Consider the following 19,069-nt stretch of genomic DNA (forward strand, 5'->3'; position numbering starts at 1 on the left):
CTGGATATCTTGGTAGTGCAGCAGCAGTGGTCAGACTCCAGTCACTTCAGCTGCAAAGCAGGGGTGGGGTTGGGTGGCCTCAAGAGGCTGCTCGACCTCCACCCCAGTCCGTGCAGTTGAAGCAGTAGTGTCACTGATTCTCCCCTCTGGACTGGTAGATGAATTTCTTCTGCATCACGTTGAATATTTGGGGAATGTATAGCATTGCCAAGCAATTCTACACATTTTCCCTCTTGAACTGCTTTGCAGTTGACACTATATTCCTGCAGGAGATTCATTTTGCCTCTCGGACGGACCACTTTTCGTTCTCTTCATGCTCTCCTGTCTGTGCCTTCTGGTCGTTTGGCAGGTTACATGTGTGTGGTGTGGGGATCCTTTTTCGCCTGCATTTCACTGGCACTATCCTTGCATTCCATATTGATGCTGAGGGGCGGGTTGTGAGCATTGATGTTGTCACTGGGGGTCGTAACATTTGGCTTATTAATGTCCATGCTCGTGTTTGGTCTGGGAAGGTGAAACCCTTCTTCTTGGGCTTGGACAGATTCTTGATAACGCAGGCCGATATCGTCCTCGGTGGCGACTTCAACTGCATCCTGGATCCTTGTCTCGACAAGATTGGTGGCAATCCTCTTTCTGGTGATCAGCTTACGTGGTTTCTGCACACAGTGCTGTCAGATTTAAAATTTTCCTGTGTTTGGCATGCACTGTATGGGTTTGCTTTTGTGATCACTTGGACCAGTCAGGGCGTTTTTGTTGCCTTGACAGGTTCTATGTAACACCTAACTTTTGGCAGAGTCTTAGCGGAGCTGCAGTTTACCAGGTTGGGATGTCTCATTTTATATGTCTGACCATTGGGTGCTTTTCACCACATTCTGGGATTTTGTCCCCGTTTTTCGGGGCACTGGGGTGTAGAGGTTCAACGTTTCTCTCCTTGCCGAGGATGAGGTTGGAGACGAGTTGATTGCCTTTCTCTGGGGACTTTGTTCTGTCAAGTCTGTAGACGGGTCCTGATGGGTGGGTCTCAAGGAAGCCTGTGCCTCCTTGTTGAGGCAAGCTGGCATGCAGCATTCGCGAGCCTGCCACCTGGCCTTGCGAGGCAAGCAAGTCATCTTACCTGCCTTGCTTCATGGCAGACCGATGGATCACTGGGTACGCTCGGACATTGAGAACCTTTGCAGGGAAATAGATTTGGATTATTCCAAACTATTAAGTGCAGCGAGCACCTTTAGTTTGATGGAATCTTTTGATCCCAGAAGTGTTATGTTAGTTCTACTGTGCAAGGCACTGGTGTTGACAAAGACCAGACATATCTCTAGTCTGGTGTTGGAGAATGGTCAATCGTCATCTGATATCTCTGACATTCTAGACGCGTACCTCGGCCATTACCGCCGAGGTTGTGGGACGACATTACTCAGTTTTTCCCTTCCCTCGATCTTTCCTTTCACATACTGCTTGTGAAACCCATCAGCTTGGGTGAATGATGGTCAGGCATTCGGTCCATGCTGCTTGGTAAGTGTTCTGAGCCAGATGGACTGCCGGTGGAATTCTACCGCCACGTGTGGCATGTTTTCAGACCTATTTCGTCAGACTTTTTAACAGCTGTCTGGCCACGGGGTCTATGCCATCGGGAACGCTGGATGGGCTCATTACTCTTATCTGCAAAGATCCCAGCCAGTCTAAAGATCTTACCTTGTGGCATCCCATATGTCTCCTTAACGTGGATGCAAAGATTATTTCCAAGTCCTGTGTGCCTGTTTGGGTGCAGTTATGCCTTGTTTGGTTTACTGCACTGAGACGTGTGACGTGTGGGGCAGAAGCATACAACAAAATCTGGTGATTCTTAGGGACTTGTTCCATTAGATCACAGACAGGAATATCCCTGCAATCTTTGTGTCCCTCGACCAGAGCAAAACTTTTGATCGAGTTCACCACAAATGCTAGTAGTTCAATCTGGAGAGGTGTAGCCTTCCTTTTGTTTTTGTCCAGTATGTGCAAACCTTGTACATGACCATTTTCAGCAGGCCATCTTCCTTTCCCATCTTACAGGGACTTTGTTATGGTTGTCCATTGTCCCCCTTGCTTTATGTGATTGAGTGCCTACTCTCTTATCCGTATCACTCGGTTTTGATGTGTGGCCTCCAGTTGCTGGGGGTATGAGTGTCAAATACGTTTCTCATGCAGATGATGTGAATCTGTTCCTTGCGAACTTAACATCGTTAGGTTCCACCATTACTCTCAGACCAACGTTGCCCAGCTCAACTATGCCAAGTCTTGGGATCGGGGGTTGGGCGAATGGATCTCGTTTGCTAACTCTCCATTTGGACTGAACTGGACTTCCTCCCCAGTCACTTGCTTTGGGGCTCGTTTTCTCGCATGCCCCGAGGTTGCCTGGAGGAAGGTGGTGCAGCGTGTGAGGTCGGAAGTACACAATTACCGCTGCTGTCCTGCTAACTTGTTTGGCAGGGCAGAGGTGGTGAGGAGGAGGATAGTCACCCTAGTCTGGTCTCTTAGGGCTGTTCTTCCTCTGGATGACTGCACTGAATGAGCTATTGAGCGCCATGTCTTCACCTTCCTGTGGTGTGGCAAGCCTGAGGCTGTATCTCGGCTTTCTTTGACCCTGCCGCCACGTAGGGGAGGTCTGAGTATATCATGTGTCTAAACCCAGTGTCTTTCTCTCTTACTGGCTACCACCTTTCGCTGTCTGTCCTTGGAGGGTCATCCCAGTTGCCACCTCATTAGATTCTTGGTTGGAACGAGACACAGGCTTTTTGGTGTTCCATTGAGCCTACAAACACCAATGTGTTTTGACCCTCCTTTTCAGAATGTAGACGCTGCTGTAGCAATACGGCGATGTCGTGCAGTGTCAGCCGATGATCCGACCGACTCCCGTTCCCTCTACCACTTGCTGGTTCCTGAATGTACCAAAGGATTGAGCAACACCACCCTGCTCTTCCGCGGGACATTATTTGGGGCCATGTTGCGATGCGTCATGTTGATAGCTGCCTCCAGGCTTTCAACTAGAGCGTCGTGCATAACATCCTTCCGGTGCGGAAGAGTGCGCATCTGTGGAACTTTTGTGCAACTGAGTTGTGTTTTATCTATCACACTCAGGTGGAGTCTGTCGTACACAGGTTGGTTCTCTCTCCAACGTGAGTGGAGATCTAGGAATGGTGGCCCGCCTTTCCCGGCGCGAGTCCTGCCGCTCTCGGCTGAGACCATTTTATACCATGGTGCCAGCCCCTGTTTCCTTCCACCTGGCCTTTTCATTCCAATATACACTAATAATCTTTAAGTAAGTCATCTGGCTTGTTTGAAATCAATTCATATACGAACAGGCACCGGTGTCGTACTTTAATATACTGGCTAAGGCCCAGTACAGGCTGCTACACCGGCTCGAGGAGGACTTTCGGCGGCTGAGTTCCAGGGACTTTTTCCATCAGTAGCGGCCGGATGTCTCGCCTCTCTGTGCGTTGTTGGGGGTCGGGTCGAGCTTGGATTCTGAGCCGTCCTATCTCCACTCTCGCTTCTTGTATATATCTGTATCTTTTCTTCAGTTATTATCATTATTATTGTTTTGTACATATTTCATTATTCTTTTTTGCTTTGTATATATTTCTTTCCTTTTTTTTGCTTTGTTCGGAAAGTCACTGTACAGTTTTGTCTGTTAATAAATAAATAAGTGCACAGTGACTTTCCGAACACCCTGTATATATTTAATTTTGCTTCTTTGTATATATTTATTTTTTTCCTTGTATATATTTATTTTTTTTGCCTTGTGTGTGTTTAATTACTTTTTATTTTTGCTCTGTATATACCATTGTTTTTTTCACTTTGGATATATGTTTAATCATTACGTTTTTTCACTTTGTATATATGTGTAACATTTTTTTTTTTCCATAGTTCATACCGCATTCATTTTTGTCATAATTCATTGTACAGTTACTTCTTATTGTAAATAAATTCAAAATTATATTGAGCGCAGGAATGATGAGTTTAAGAGGTAAGTGTTATCTTACTTATCTGCAAATGGTAGTACCTTTTTTTCTTTATTTTATTTTTTCATCTTGAGCACACACATCTCACTCTCCTAATTTCTAATCTTATTTGAGACTAACGAATTGAAGGTTAATACTGATAGATGGTGTAAGCCCACAGCAATGTGTGTCCTACTTCCACAGTCACCTCCAAAACCTAAGAAACATTTTATAATCCCACGTTGTAGCTTGTACCCTAGGATATTTTTCAAAATATGCAACGTATTTTGTTTATGGCTAAAAAATTTATCGTTATTATATATATATATAGGCGACCAAGTTAAGGAAAGTAATTATGTTAGTGGAAATAAAAGGTGAAAAGTAAGGGTAGATTGTGTGGATGTCAGTTTTGCTATAAAAGCAATTTCCAAAGGGAAAGTTTCCCTGTCTGTATTATAACAACAGAATTAGAAAATAATAATTCGTCTTGTCAATTTGCTTCGCTGCCTGAATTGAAGTTTACTAAATGTAACACCCAACCAATACTGTGTGAAAATAAAGGTTACAATATTATACTGTCGATATGATAAAGAAATTAAGTTACTCGTTGATTCTAGGCGCATTTTCTTCATCCAACTCCACTAGGAATTAATTGAGTAAAGACTTACATCAATATCATTAACATCGTGAAAAGAAAGCTTTAGATTATATTTAAAAGAAGCTCTCTTCTCATGTGCATAAACATACATGCCATGTTTTATTTTGATTTTATGGCGAGGTGGTTAAGGCACTCGACTCGTAATCCGAGGGTCGTGAGTTCGAATCCTCATCACACCAAACATGCTCGCCCTTTCAGCCGGGGTGTTATAATGTAACGGTCAATCCCACTATTTGTTGGTAAAAGAGTTGCCCAAGAGTTGGTGGTGGGTGGTTATGACCAGCTCCTTTCCTCTAATCTTACACCACTAAATTAGGGAAGGCTAGCGCAAATAGCCCTTGTGTAGCTTTGCGCAAAATCCAAAACAAACCAAATTAATTATTTTGGTTTATAAAACAATAAACATTGTTCTAATTTTTTATCAACTTTATACAATTTCATTATTTTACACATACTAGGAATGCTCAGACTGTCCAAAAAGAATCATTTTTATATTTGAACAAATCTATAGTTATTAGTTGATCTATTTATCTTATAACTGTTAGGAAATCGGCTACTTTTGCCTGAAAACATCACAAGTAAATATAAAAAACTATAATTTTTTGGTAGCCTGCCAGCAAGATGTATTGCAGAGTTCTGGAAACTATTACATACCTACTAGTCTTTTAATTATTTCTTGAGTTTAGTTAATTTAAAGGAATTTTTCACACACAAACAACATTTTACAGACATAGAAGTTTACAATGTCTACATGAAAAGTTTACTAGTGAAAGTTGTGGTTGTGTGGGAGAGATCTTTAGTATATTAGAAGTCTTCTCCAGGATATAGGACTTTTGTCGATGATGTAAACATTCATTACATTAATTTACCTGTGAACTCTAATCTGATAAGATTTGCTTTTATTTGGTGCACCTGGACCACTAATGCAGTCTGTATTCCTGCTGAGGATCAATGTTGACAGAAGGGAAGCTCTAAGAAGTGGAGTTCACTGGAATATGTTAATACCTATGAAGCTCGAGACCATATAATGTGGTTTCTGTCGAGCTCTTTAAACAGCTGCCAGTCAGAGCACAGCAGCTCTAGCTCTGGCTAATATGATCAGTAGCTAGTTAACAAAAGCTAAACGTGTCACTGGTAGATGATTTCCACCTGTTAATTTGTTTTCACATAATTTAAGGCAATTTGCATGGGTACATAATGATAAAGACCACAAATGGAAAGGTTCCCCATAGAAAGGTGTTCTGAGATAGTGTAAGACTGTACAACGTCAGGTAGTTCATCATTTTTTAACCTTGGACCAAAGATTGACCACACATTTGAGTACTGGAACTCGTGTGACTGGCTTCTAATCCGAATTTTCATTTTTATTCACCTTGTCCCGTCTCATTGCTTCACATACACACAGCTAAAAAGACTGAGTTAAGTGATTTAATCAATATCACTCTCCTTATTTCCTAATCAAATATGCAGTTATAACCTGATCCGTCTCTGATACTTATCGGAAAATTAGCAGTTTTAATTGAAAATACCACGCCCTTGACAATTTCAAATACTACAATCGAATCTTCTCTAACTTATTGTTTTTTGAAAATAAAATAATTTTTAAAATCTTAAACTGTTCATGTTTGACAATTTTTCCATTACCGATATAGTCCTAGTATCCCTCCTTCAAATCATTTCCATTAAATCGATGTCTTTCTTAAGGCAAAGGTCCTACTATTGAACACAAGATTTCAAATTAAGCCTAATTATTGACTTAAACATTGAAACTATAACATCTTTAGACTTATATTTAATATTTTTGTTAATACGACTTTAAATCCTATTTCCTTAGCACTGGCAACAGCACACTCTTTGGATAACTTTAGAAACTGATCAACCCAAACACCTGGATCATTTTCTTCCACAGTACCAGCAAAGATATTTTCAACAAAATTATATTTAGAATTTTAATTATAATAAGTCATATACAATTACTACAATAAAAAGCTATTTGCCATTTGTTCACCAACCTTCCAGTGGCACAGCCGTATGTCTGCGGGTTAATAACGCAAGAAACCGGCTTGTTATACCGGTGGTGGGCAAAGCTCAGATAATCCATTGTGTAATTTTGTGCTTGATATCAACCAAACAGAACAAAAATTTGTTCACTGAACTCATAAAAAATATGTTTTTTGTTTTTTTTATAAAATAAAGTACTGACATTTTCGTGACAGTCAACAACACATCATAAACAAGCCTAATCATTCTTTCATCTGTTATTGAAGTAAATATAAAAGAACAAAGCTCTTAACATTGAGCTCTGAAGTGCCCTAAATGTGAAATTAATCCAGTTTTAATGAATTCCATCGCTGCTTACTTTCGGCAAGCCATTTATTTTAACCAACGAGCGCACTTATACTTTATATCTAAAGAGTTGGTACATTATTAACAACGACAAAGAGTTTTAACTTTGTATTCTCTATAAGCCTCTTAGTGATTGTGGTTTTAATAAATGAATTATTTTGATAAATATTAGTGTTCTAGCGGAAAAATGATTATTTCTATTTTGGTCAAAAATAATTGTTTCTGAATTTCGCGCAAAATTACACGAAAGTTATTTGCGCTAACCGCCCCCAGTTTAGCAATGTAAGACTAGAAGGAAGGCAACTAGTCATCACCACCTACCGTCAACTCTTGAGCTACTATTTTACCAATTAACCGCACATTATAACGACCCCACGGCTGAGAGGGAGAGTATATTTGGCTTGACGAGGATTCAAACCCGCGACCCTCAGACTATGAGTCGAGCTCCCTAATCACCTGGCCATGTTAAAAATTACCACACTGTTCGCATGGAGTGTTATTGGTTTAAATTTAAATTAGATGTGTTCTTAATAATTTTGCATTACTGAACCATACTCTATTACAGAAAATGCATGACACAACAATTTTGCAAACAAATATTGTTTAAGGGGTTTAGAAAGATAGATAATTTTAGACGGAAGAAGACCCCAAAATTATATTTTCTGTATAACCTGCAAGGGGAAAAATGACATTTAAGGTTATATAAATAGAAAAGGTCAGTATTGTTGATGTTATATACATTTTAAGTACATATAATGTATATTTTGTTAAAGCGCTACCTATTGACCAAATATTTTGTAATAATTACTTTAAGAATTTCGTAAACAAATGAAAATAAGCCTCGTTGCTATGGATGAGATAAGGTCTTAGTTAGCATAGTTATTCAAGTTTGAAAATTATTGAGTTACTTAACCTTTTTGTGATGATATACAGTTTTGTTTAAAACTATATACACATTTTAAAGACATGTTGATGGTAAGAATCAAATATATGTTAGTTTTAGAATTTCTTTAGGTTTAATTTACTTTTTACTCTTCGTACTACCCGTGATACCTGAGGAAGGGCATTACTCGAAACCTTGTATCGATAATAGTGTTTGTGCATATATATCTGTAGTTTAATTCTTGGTGGTTTAACCTTTACCAATTTTCTTTTCTTTTATCTGTAATATTAATAGTACTGCTAACTAACGTTATTGCCTTTTTGTCGTGTTAGCAGTTAAACATTACAAAGTAATAATAGAAAATCAGAGCTCATTCATTTGACAGTGGCAAAGTGATAATAGAAAGTCAAAGCTCCTTCATTTGACAGTGGCAAAGTGATAATAGAAAGTCAAAGCTCATTCATTTGACAGTGGCACTTACATTTGAATTCAAGCTTTTTTGTTTATGTTTTATATTTTAGACCAACCGTGATATAATAGTAAAAAAACGTATTGTAACTAACCAGTTAGACTTAGAGGCCAAACAGTTACTGAGTTAGACTCTGATTGTGAATTTAAATGGATATTTACTCACCCTAAAACTTGATAGCACTTAAACTTTGTTTATATGTTATTGTCAAAAGATTTCTTTTTCACCAGAGATGAAATTTAAAAGATAATTTGTGAAATTATTCACATACTTGAATTAATTTAGGCTATTATATTGTGAAGTAAAATGGACTCCAAACCACATGGATAATTTTGAACTTTCATCATCTGTTATTTTTATTTCTCTAAAGGATGCTTTCTCACATTGTTTATTGGTTAAGACATCAAGCTACAGATAAGTTCTTAATTTTTATCATAACTTTTACATTGTGAAAAAATAAAATAGGTGTGTGTGTATATATATATGTTTCATTATAGTGTAAAGAAATAAGAAGTGCAGAAGAGAATGTTGAATGATAAATGTTATGAATAATTTGGTACTATTTGTAGCTTAAATTGGTGAGATAACCAGTGTATTCAATTAGAAAACATGTTAGTTCAACAGTAGTGGGCACTAGACATAGCTGCTGTTGCTGGACTCTGAAAAACTAAGTAGGTGAATGCTCCAATGAAAAAACATTATGTAGTCTAGTTTTTAGAATAAATCAGCTTAACATCAAAATATATGTTTAAACAAATAATAGTGTTACTTGCAACTTCAAGTTAAAAATTAAAATTTATATTGCTGACATTTAAAATTTGAATTATAATTTGTACACACATCAACTAAAATGCAAGCTCATAAAAGCTTAAAAAGTTGTCTTTAGTAGGCCTAGTACAATGTAATTATTAATATACTTATATAGACATTTTTTAAGTTATCTAATTGCTATAGTTGATAGACTCTAGCATACAAAATCTAAAGCAACTGTCATTGAATTACTATGGATAGAAGTGACTTGTAAGTTCACACATTAAGAATGTTTTGAATACACTTGCTGTAAATATGTAAATTTATACAAATATTACTTTCACAGTTTTGTTCAAATAAGTAATATGTGAACAACAGACTTGTACACTTACCCTTAACAAAAGTAAAAAAATTTAAACTTATCCCTTATTTTTAAAGAAATCAATGATTCCCTTTTTAAACTTCTTTAAAGTACAGGCCTCTACTATTTCAAATTCCAGTTCATTTGATGAGCTAAACACCCTAATAGAAAAATAAAATTATCTTAACTGGAGCCTATTTTGTCTTTCTCCTGGTCTTAAACTTTTAACTTCTTGTCTTCTTATCATCAGAATATAACACAAATAAATCTTTTTTTTTATCCTGTTGACCACTTAGCTTGCTAGTTATTATTATGATTTTAAAAGTATTCAAAACAAAAACTATTTAAGGTTTGTTTTGGAATAAATTTTAATATTATGGAAATAATTGAAGCATTGTTCGATTGAGACAATTTTGATTGTATAAGTTTAAGTACAAAGTGAAGAGCTGTTTAACAGTGTTTAAAAATGGATGGGTGAGATTGGCTTTATATGTAGGGCTGAAACTTCAGCCTAATGAAGTGGAAGATAGAGGATGAAAGGATATTGAATCACTATTAGTTTCTGTTATAGGATATAAAGTAAAAGATGTTCAGTTTAAGTCTGTTCCAGACCAACTTATCAGATTAATAAATTAATGAGAAGTTTTATGATAAGATAAAAAGTGTAGCAGTGGTTTTATGTTTTGGCATATTAATTGTAAAATGCTAAGTGTGATATATTCTTGGAAACTCTTCAAGATGATTTTCTTCATCATGTAGCTAGGGAAACTACAAGGGAAGATGCTATTTCTAAATTTATTACAAACTTCCAATGTGGATAGGACATGTGGAAGTGGAGATGTATTTGAGTGCAAGTACCATTATGAAGTGAAGTAGTAATACATAATGTAACAACATTTATGGACAACAAGGAGCTGATGGTCTGTCATGTTTGTCTCATTCAACAAGCTAAACTTAAGACAGATAAAATATATATATATATATAATAACAATAATAAATATTATAATAAAAAACCATAAACACTGAAAACCATCCCTTATCATTTAACTATTCATCAAGCCTTATCTTAAACTTTTTGGATCCACCACATCTGAAATCAACCAATATCAAAGGTGCATCCATTCTTTTTTGAAAAATAAAATTGTCTTAGATGAAGATTATGCCTATCCTGCCAAAATTTATATGTCTTTTTGTCTTATCATTCACACAAAAAGTACATAAAAAAAGAAAAAAAGATGACGATAAAGTGCTTCAGTACTATCATTTCCCTTAACAATTTCAAACACCTAAATAAAATTCCTTGTTACTCTTTATTTTTTATAAAAAATTAATTTCAAAGCTATTCTTGTATTCCAGCCTTAACATCCTAGCTATCATTCTAGTATGCTCTGTTATGAATGGTTTCCTATACAATATCTTACCTTCTTTCACAGATACCTTTTCTTGAAGTATACTACCCCCTATAAATACAAATTTTCACTCATGGGACATCTGCATGCTTTCATTCATTTGATCATATAGCAACCCTTCACCAATAGGAGTACAACACAATGCGTAATCATTGCTAGCTTCCTTTCTTCATGCAGCCCTTAATTACTTCTTGATTGATAGTTTACTGTTTAGATGTGTTTTCCAACTGAATTTTTCACTTATTTTCTCAAGTTAAAGTTGAAATTTTTTAGCCATAAATACTCTTATTCTTTGCCATAATCCATTTGAAAATTTTATTATTTTGAGAATTCTTTGTGGAAGTAAAATCTCCATATTCCTAGTAAACTCCTCTCATCATACACATGCAATTCCATATGGCATCTACTGCAGATGATGTAACTACTACAACTGCTTTGCTGACCACTTAGTGGTATCTTAAAAAGTTTCATCTTCTCTAAAAATAATGGCTCTACTTTATAGAGAACTAGCTACTTTTATGTGTCTTCTAATCACCTGATAATTGTCCTCTTGTGCTGGGTTAGGGTTTTCGTGAATATAACAGTAAGGATTGAAACAGCCTGTTTTCTTCTTTTGTGTATGCTTCACAGTCATGTGTGTTTCAGGTGAGTTGTCTAGGCCTCCCTTCCAGTTTTTAGACCTAATCCTTCAGGTAGGTTATGTGGTGTTCTTTCCTCCAGTTTTGTGTGATTCTACTCCTGTCATTCTAAGTGGTGAACTGTTGGGCCTGTATTTAGTGTGTCCTAATCTTGTAAGGATATATATTTTTTTTATATGCTGTTTTATGGACCAACTGAGTTTAGATGTCAGTATGTCTCGACCTTCACATATTTTGGACAACCCTGCTCTTGCATGTCATTATTCTGACTCTCCCCGTTTCGATTTACATTATTTGGAGTTGCTTGTCCTTTCGTGGGTATTGGCCTCACTACTTTGGTTTCCTTTTTCATGCCTACAATGGGCAATGTGGATCAGCAGATTTGCCCCTTTGACTCATTTTCCAAAGGTTGTGAGTTTGAGACTGGACCGTAATATTATTATGCCAATTTACCCAACTGTATTTTTAGTACCATTTCTTAGTTCAGGGTTGAGCTGTGATAGAATGATGTTCCATTAAGAGGAAATGGGTCACCATCTGTAGTTTGACAGAACCAGCCTTATGCCATTTTTAAAGTCCCCAAATAAGGATAAACTTCACACCATGGGAGAAGGAAAGGAGAAGAGTTGCAAACTAGAAGCATCATAGCCCTAAACTGAAGGGAGGAAGTCTGGGCCAGACTGAGAAGAGAATTAAATAATATCCCAAACTGAACTAAGAAATGCATGGGTGTGAGAAAAAAACTATCTACCCATGTACCAATCCATCAACTTGAGCCACTATTCTTAGGAAAAAGAGAGTTGGTCTGTGAGGAAGTGAGTTATCCATGTAATTGTGGAAATGAAGGCCAAACATTTAACAAAAAACATATAGAGCTAAGACTAGTTCAGGCAAAAGAACCCAGACTGAAAACCACACCTCCAATGAACAAAACAAATATAACTTCAAGATGCAACTGTGTAGGTATACATCCAACACATTGACCAATGTAATTTACAAACCAGGTGAAATAACCTAAAAATAGGCTAAGTTCAACTCAATTCAAAGATGTGGAAGGACCAAGAAATGGTTCAGAGCTGACAGACTGATGATGGAGCACCAGTTCACAGGTTCAAAATCAGGCTATATGGTTTTCTCCTTATCTCAGTCAAATATTTGTTCTAATTACTTTGTTTGTTTCAGAGAAAAGTTACATTAGACTACCTGTTGGATCCACTGCATGAGATTGAGCCCCCAGATTTCAGCATTACTCATAATGCTGAACCCTCATTCATCTTGATTATGACCACATGTGTAACCTTCAGTGGGTGTTGGAGATACAGAGGAACTTTGTTCAAAATTTTTGGTTGCCTTTTGAGCTCCTTGTAGTCCATCAGACAATGTTACACTTTCTTCTAGTTTTTTGAAGCTGGTTGGTGATGGTGCTTTTCAACAACGTAATTGCTATCTCATACATTTTCAGGCAAGGGACACTCAATCATGAGACCTTTGTTTTTGTCACTTGTCTTTATATGTTAGGCCACAGTCATCAGATTCTTTTGTTGGCTTGTCTTGTTTCATATGCCCTGAATCTTGTTGCAGATCATTTATCACATTCTGACAGGATTTTTTCCAGTATATGGTCACAGGATACACAAGTGTTTTAGGGCTCTGTGCCCAGGGGATGTTTATGATCTGGTTACCATTGTCACTCACCTCAATTCTTAGCTTCCCTTGTTTTGTTTTCCTGTTACATCACCTTTGGCAGGAGCACTGGTTACTCTCAGTGAGGATTAGATGGGTCTATACTCCTGTGCTTACTCTTTCATTTGTCTAATTCTCCAGTTCTTTTCCATCAACTAGACCACTCAGACTCAGGTTCTATATGTGCCAAATACTAAAGTTGCCTTTTCTTACTCTACCTATTCCCCCACTCTCCTACATCCACTCTGATCTGACATTGGTCATCAGTTTGTTCCCATTCTTTATCTTCATGTATGGCTTTTGTTTGGTTCCTGGTCTGGTAGACTGGCTTTTTGCAACATGTGACATCATTGTTTTCCTTTACATGTGTTATTTCTCCATATGCTGTTTAGCAAGTGAATTTGTTTTTTCTCCAGATCTTCTTTTCTGTCCAACTCTGTGGCCACTTGGGTGAATGATTCTACCTTCTCACTTTCTTTCTTGGCAAACTTTTATGACCATTCTAATCCTGATAACCTCCTCTGTCTGGTCTTTGCTTTCCACTGTTGCAAGGTGCATTCTGATTTATTTTGTGGTTTTCAGTCCCACTGTTTATTCCTTGGAATCCTTCCCAATCCTGTGACCATTCCCCAATTACCCAAACAAGTTGGATTTACCAGTTAATTTACTGTTTTATTCTTCCTTTTTGCCAGATAATTCAGTCTCTTTTATGTTTCTTCTCATAAACTTTGTCACTTTATCCTATCCTTGGCTGCTTATTTATTTCCATCGTTCTTCGGAGGACATCATTACTGCTGGTATGTAGTTCATTCTATGTATCTTTACTGTTCATTATCTTTACCACACAACCTTGCTGTATACAGGGTTTTGTTTTCTTCCCGTTTCCATTTTTTGTTTCACGATTTCTCTTTGAGTGGCAAGGCAAAGGGATATTTTTTCTTAATTCTGTACTGTAAGATCTATGTTTCATATAAATCTACCATTGAGAGAAGGTGTTCTACAAGATTGCTACTAGGTAACCCTCACAGTATTTTGCTTTATGAAAATGTTCATCTTGGATTGTGTACTCATGTTATTTCACCTCTGAACTCGCCAACTCCCTGTACCCCTTCTTCTAATGGAGTATAAAAGTCCTTGACCCTTACCAGTTTCTAGCTGGGGTTGTGTACCACAGAGGCTTACACCCGAGTGCGATCAGTTCCAGTAAAGAGGTATTCTGCCAGTGTTGATGGTCTTGACATTCATCCTGTCATGGACCTGATGTACAATTTCAGATTTAATCAGGTGTTGGAAGATTTATTCCACCAACATGCAGTGTGCCCCTTCAGCTGGAACACCCTCCTTCCTGTCATCCTCTGTATGTTGATTTCCAGCAGATATGATGATAGAGTTGGACCAGTCACATAATTCCTCATGTGTATGTGGTTAGGTTCCGTCCTCCTGTCATAAACTGGATGAAGCATTCCCAATGCAGTTAAAGTATTACTCTTGGAAAACCACAATTTTTTAGAATATTTTTCAGTTATTTCAAGAAAACAGTAAATTAATGCATTATTTTAAGATTATTAAATTTTGTTTTATGCTTAGGGAAGTTATCCTTTTTAGAATGGTGAATAACATTACAAAAGACAAATTTACATTTTGAAACTTAAAATAAAGCAGTTTCCTATGGATATAATCAGCAGTAATAATACTAGAAAGAATAGTTCTCTGTGTACTCTCAACTATTCTAACACTTCTCCAGATATTTGTAATCCTTACCATGAAGATTTAAAGGATAAAGGGTTCTGATTTGTTTGTGCTGTATTTTAAAGAAAAAAAGAAAAGAGCCACATGTTTCAGATGTGATAAAGACAGGTTAGATTTCATTTAGGACAAGTTTTATTTTTATAACAAAACAAAATTATGGATATTAATAACAGTAGAGTATGCCAACACTTTACAAAGAGTTAAAAGTGAACTTTAAATTTTTGCTTTCTTAAGGATAGGTGTGTAAGAGCAGTTATGAAGAACCACATAGACACTTATTATCCATATATCATAATTGTATTGGCATATATATTTTTATTTTTTCCAGATATGTTTTAATTTCTTTCAATTTCTGTATAACTTACCATTCAAACTGTTATTTGAAGGTAGAGTATTATTGTCTATGTTATTCAGGTATGTTAGGATTCCATCTTTAAAATATCTCATTTACTTCATTATCTTCCTTACTAATAACTTCCAGTTTATTTTCTTAACTAAATGTAGTTTATACAGGTGTTAGAGAAAATGTTTTACATGAAAACTACATCATTTTTAAACTCTGTTTCAGGCGTGTCACTTGTGAGTTTGTGGATATACATGCATGTTGAATTAAACCTTGCTATATAATCCTTTCAAATGATTGTTGCCCAACAACCAGTTAATTTAGCACCTCCATCACCAGGTACAGTGTCTGGGATGAATCGCTATGTTACACTTAGTCAACTGGGTGATGGTACTTATGGCAGCGTTGTTTTAGGTCAACGACTAGACACTGGAGAAAAGGTTGCTATCAAAAGGTAACGTTTTTATTATGTTATTTATCATAAGCTACAGTGCGTTGCAGAATTATTCACTCCCTAATAATAATATTGCATTTTGATGAAATACAAATAATGTAAACAGTTTTTTGAATGAGCTTGTTTTTATTCAAAACTCTAATAAAACTTAACAATGTTATGTGTGAAAGATGTTGAATGTCAGCAAAACCTGGAAAGAAAATATATAAACTGAAATTGGATGATTGCATAAGTATTCAGCCCCCTAAGTCAGTATGTAACGGAAGCACCTTTGGTAGCAGTTATTATTGCAAGCCTTTTTGGACAGGTCTGTACCAGCTTTATGCAATATAGTGCTGTAATTTTTCTTCCTGGTCAAATTGCTCCAGTTTTGACAAGTTCATTGGGGATCATTGACAGACTGCAACCTTCAAGTCTCACCATTATTGGATTCATGTCAGGACTTTAACTGGACCAGTCCAGAACATTCACTTTCTTCTTTTGAAACTACCCCAGCATAGTTTTGGCCTTGTGCTTCGTGTCGTTGTTCTGCTGAAATGTGCATTCTCAGTCTATTTTTGGATCCTTGGCTGACTTGAGCAGATTTTCCTTCAGGATTTGGCTGTACTTTGTACTATCCTTCTTCCCCTCAATTCTATAAAGTTTACCAGTCCCTGCTGATGAGAAGCATCCCCATAACTTGATGTTGCTACCTCCATGTTTGACAGGTGGAATGTGTTGGTTAGGTGATATGTTGGGTGATGTGATGCTTTGAATTTAGACCAAAATGCTCAAATTTTCTCTTGTCTGACTACAAAACCTTCTGCTACATGTGTGCAACATCATTTGTGTGCTTTATTACAAACTCCATACAAGATTTAAGATTATTTTTTTCAGGTTTGTGTAGGAACTGAGATATTGTTGATGTATGAACACTGACTATTATCTTGGACAGACATGGAACTTTACAAATCATTCAAAGTCACTGTATGCATCCCTAACCAGTTTCCTACTTGCTCAGCAGCTTAGTGTGGAAGAAATTCTTGATCTGAATGATGATTGGGTGGTAAAAGCATGTTCTACTTCTTAATGATGGACTTTACTATATGCAAAGGGATAATCAGCAGTATTTCTTGTAACCTTCTGATCTGTGCTTCTCTACCACTTTCTCTTGTTTGGAAAGCTCCTTGATCTTTGTGGTTGATAGGTCATAACACTATGTGAGTTGTGGTTTGAAGAGATGCATTTACTCTGAAGTTAAATTAAACTACCTTGATTACATACAGACAGAGACAATTACACTAATTTTGTGACCTTTCGAAATAATATTTTGCACCTGAACTAATTTAAGGCTGCCACAGTAAAGGGATTGAATATGCAATTGTGAATATTCTAATTTTCTTTTAAAATCGTACCTACATAATATCAGTGTTTTTTAGCTTTCTCAGCTTGGAGGAGAGTATATATTCTAATTATAAAGTTCCATTTGTAAGTTTCATGATTAAAAACTCAAACCAGAACAAAATATGGAAACTTTGTAAGGGTGAATTCTTTTGCAAGGCAATGTATATTTTAGTAGTTATTATAAGTTATCATTATTTTTCATATTTAATGTTTGATTTTAATGTGCTTTTAGCATGATGTCATGGACAACAAGGGGCTATTTGGTTCAAGACTGCCCTTTCAAATTGCACACAGTTCTCCATGAGAAAAAGTTAAAAATCTAAATCTATCACTTATTTTCCTTAAATTCTTGTAAGGTGTTGGTCTACACTATTATCAGTAGCAAAATCCATAATGTGGATTTTGACATTTTTCTACCACCCTATTATGCTCTGCTTCTTCAGATTTCTCTTATAGAATGTGCTAGACCTACCTCAGTCCTTTTTAGACACATTTCACAGTAATTCTTTTGCATTCCTTTTCCAGATATTATTGTTCATGCTGGTTTCTTTTATTTCTCTTTTGAAAAGAAGGTGCTTGTATGCCTTACCCTCCACAGGATTTGCTTCATTTTGCCTAAGCTTATCATCAGTTGTTTTCTTCATTCCTTGTCTCCATCATCCTGTAGTTCTTGGTGTCTTCAACCTGTTGTACATTGGAATTACTTCATCCATCTAACAATGGGACCACATTTTCATATACTTGTTTGTCTCAGGTAACTGTTTCTTCCTCATCACGGTATCATTTTCCACCTGTCACCATCCTTCACTCTTTGGCGAGATTGTGACTGAGTAAGTTACCTTTCTGCATACATACCTTTTATTTTTCAAAAGCATGACTCCTTTTTACTTTAAGGAGATCACTCTGTGGCAAATGATGCCTGTCCTGGTCAAATCTGCACTTTAAGGCCATGATGACTTCACTATAAATTCTGTGGCCACTAAATGCACATTGTTGAAATGGGATGTTCCCCAAGATCACTTTTAGATTTTTCCTCATGATTTATCTGCTTCATTAATGTGCCTGTAGCAGACTGCTGATATATAGGCTTCGTGGGTAAAGCATAAGGGAATAGCTACTTAATCTTGCCATTTCTTAAATTGAAAAAAAAAGTAATTTGCTTTTAAAAAAGAGTTTCCAATGTGGTACATACCTCCAGAGGATTGCCCTAGGCCTTGCTCTCTCACCTTGTTGGAATAGTACATTCCAACGTATTTCTTATGCAAATCATCATGCATCGTCTATTAACCAATAGTGGCATTGTGTGCACATGTGACATGTGATTCCCTTCACACTCCTCTACTGAACCTTGACTTTTTGTTTGGAAGTATTCATGTCTAAACATGTTTGTATTTCTTTATAGCTGTGTATTTGACTTTGTTTTCCTCACAAAGTGGTTCATTTTCAACTTCATTTGATTTGTTCAACCACCAAAGTTTTGAATGTATCAGTTAATTCAAGCCAGTTTATTTATTCACCCAAGTTTTGTGAAACTTTTGCATGCAATTTTTTCTGAAGTTGACCTTACCATTTAGGAGAATTGCACCAGTGACTAGCATTTTTGCAGGCCTCAGGTGTTGTCTTGAGTCAGGAAGTAGAATCTTACGGGGTCCAGCTTTTCTTTGTGGACTTTGCTATGGCTTTTACTAAAAATGCTAAGCTCTTGCTGGCTGACAAGGACTTTGTTTGTCTTTTTTCATCTTTCATGTTTTCTTATTGCTCCCTTTCTTGATCTGGGGATTGTTCTAGGCCTAATTTGGTCTTTTTGGTTTTCTGTTTCAGATTTGGGTTCTTTCATACCTGTTATCTATTTTTTTTCACCTTGTCTTCAATTGTTCATATGCCATTTTCTCACCTTTTGTTTTCCAGTAATATATGGGCCACTGTTGTTCTGTTAACTTTACATTTACATGGCCATCTGATCAGTCG

General features: G+C 36.6%; 1 protein-coding gene across 2 annotated transcripts in view; it reads left to right on the plus strand.

Moving 5' to 3' along the window:
* Positions 1 to 7,813: 7,813 nt before the first annotated feature.
* LOC143230377 (serine/threonine-protein kinase ICK) overlaps positions 7,814 to 19,069 on the plus strand; it is a 53,574-nt gene continuing 42,318 nt past the window's right edge. Inside the window, exons 1-2 of one of the 2 annotated variants that reach the window (XM_076463862.1) lie at positions 7,814 to 7,953; positions 15,490 to 15,718. In XM_076463862.1, the coding sequence (XP_076319977.1) occupies positions 15,558 to 15,718 (161 nt within the window). In that variant the 5' untranslated portion in view covers positions 7,814 to 7,953; positions 15,490 to 15,557. The remainder of the gene's footprint in view (positions 7,954 to 15,489; positions 15,719 to 19,069) is intronic. The other variant, XM_076463863.1, reaches the window with a different exon arrangement.

Source organism: Tachypleus tridentatus, chromosome 10 (genome assembly GCF_004210375.1).
Source record: "Tachypleus tridentatus isolate NWPU-2018 chromosome 10, ASM421037v1, whole genome shotgun sequence".
NCBI lineage: Eukaryota > Metazoa > Arthropoda > Merostomata > Xiphosura > Limulidae > Tachypleus > Tachypleus tridentatus.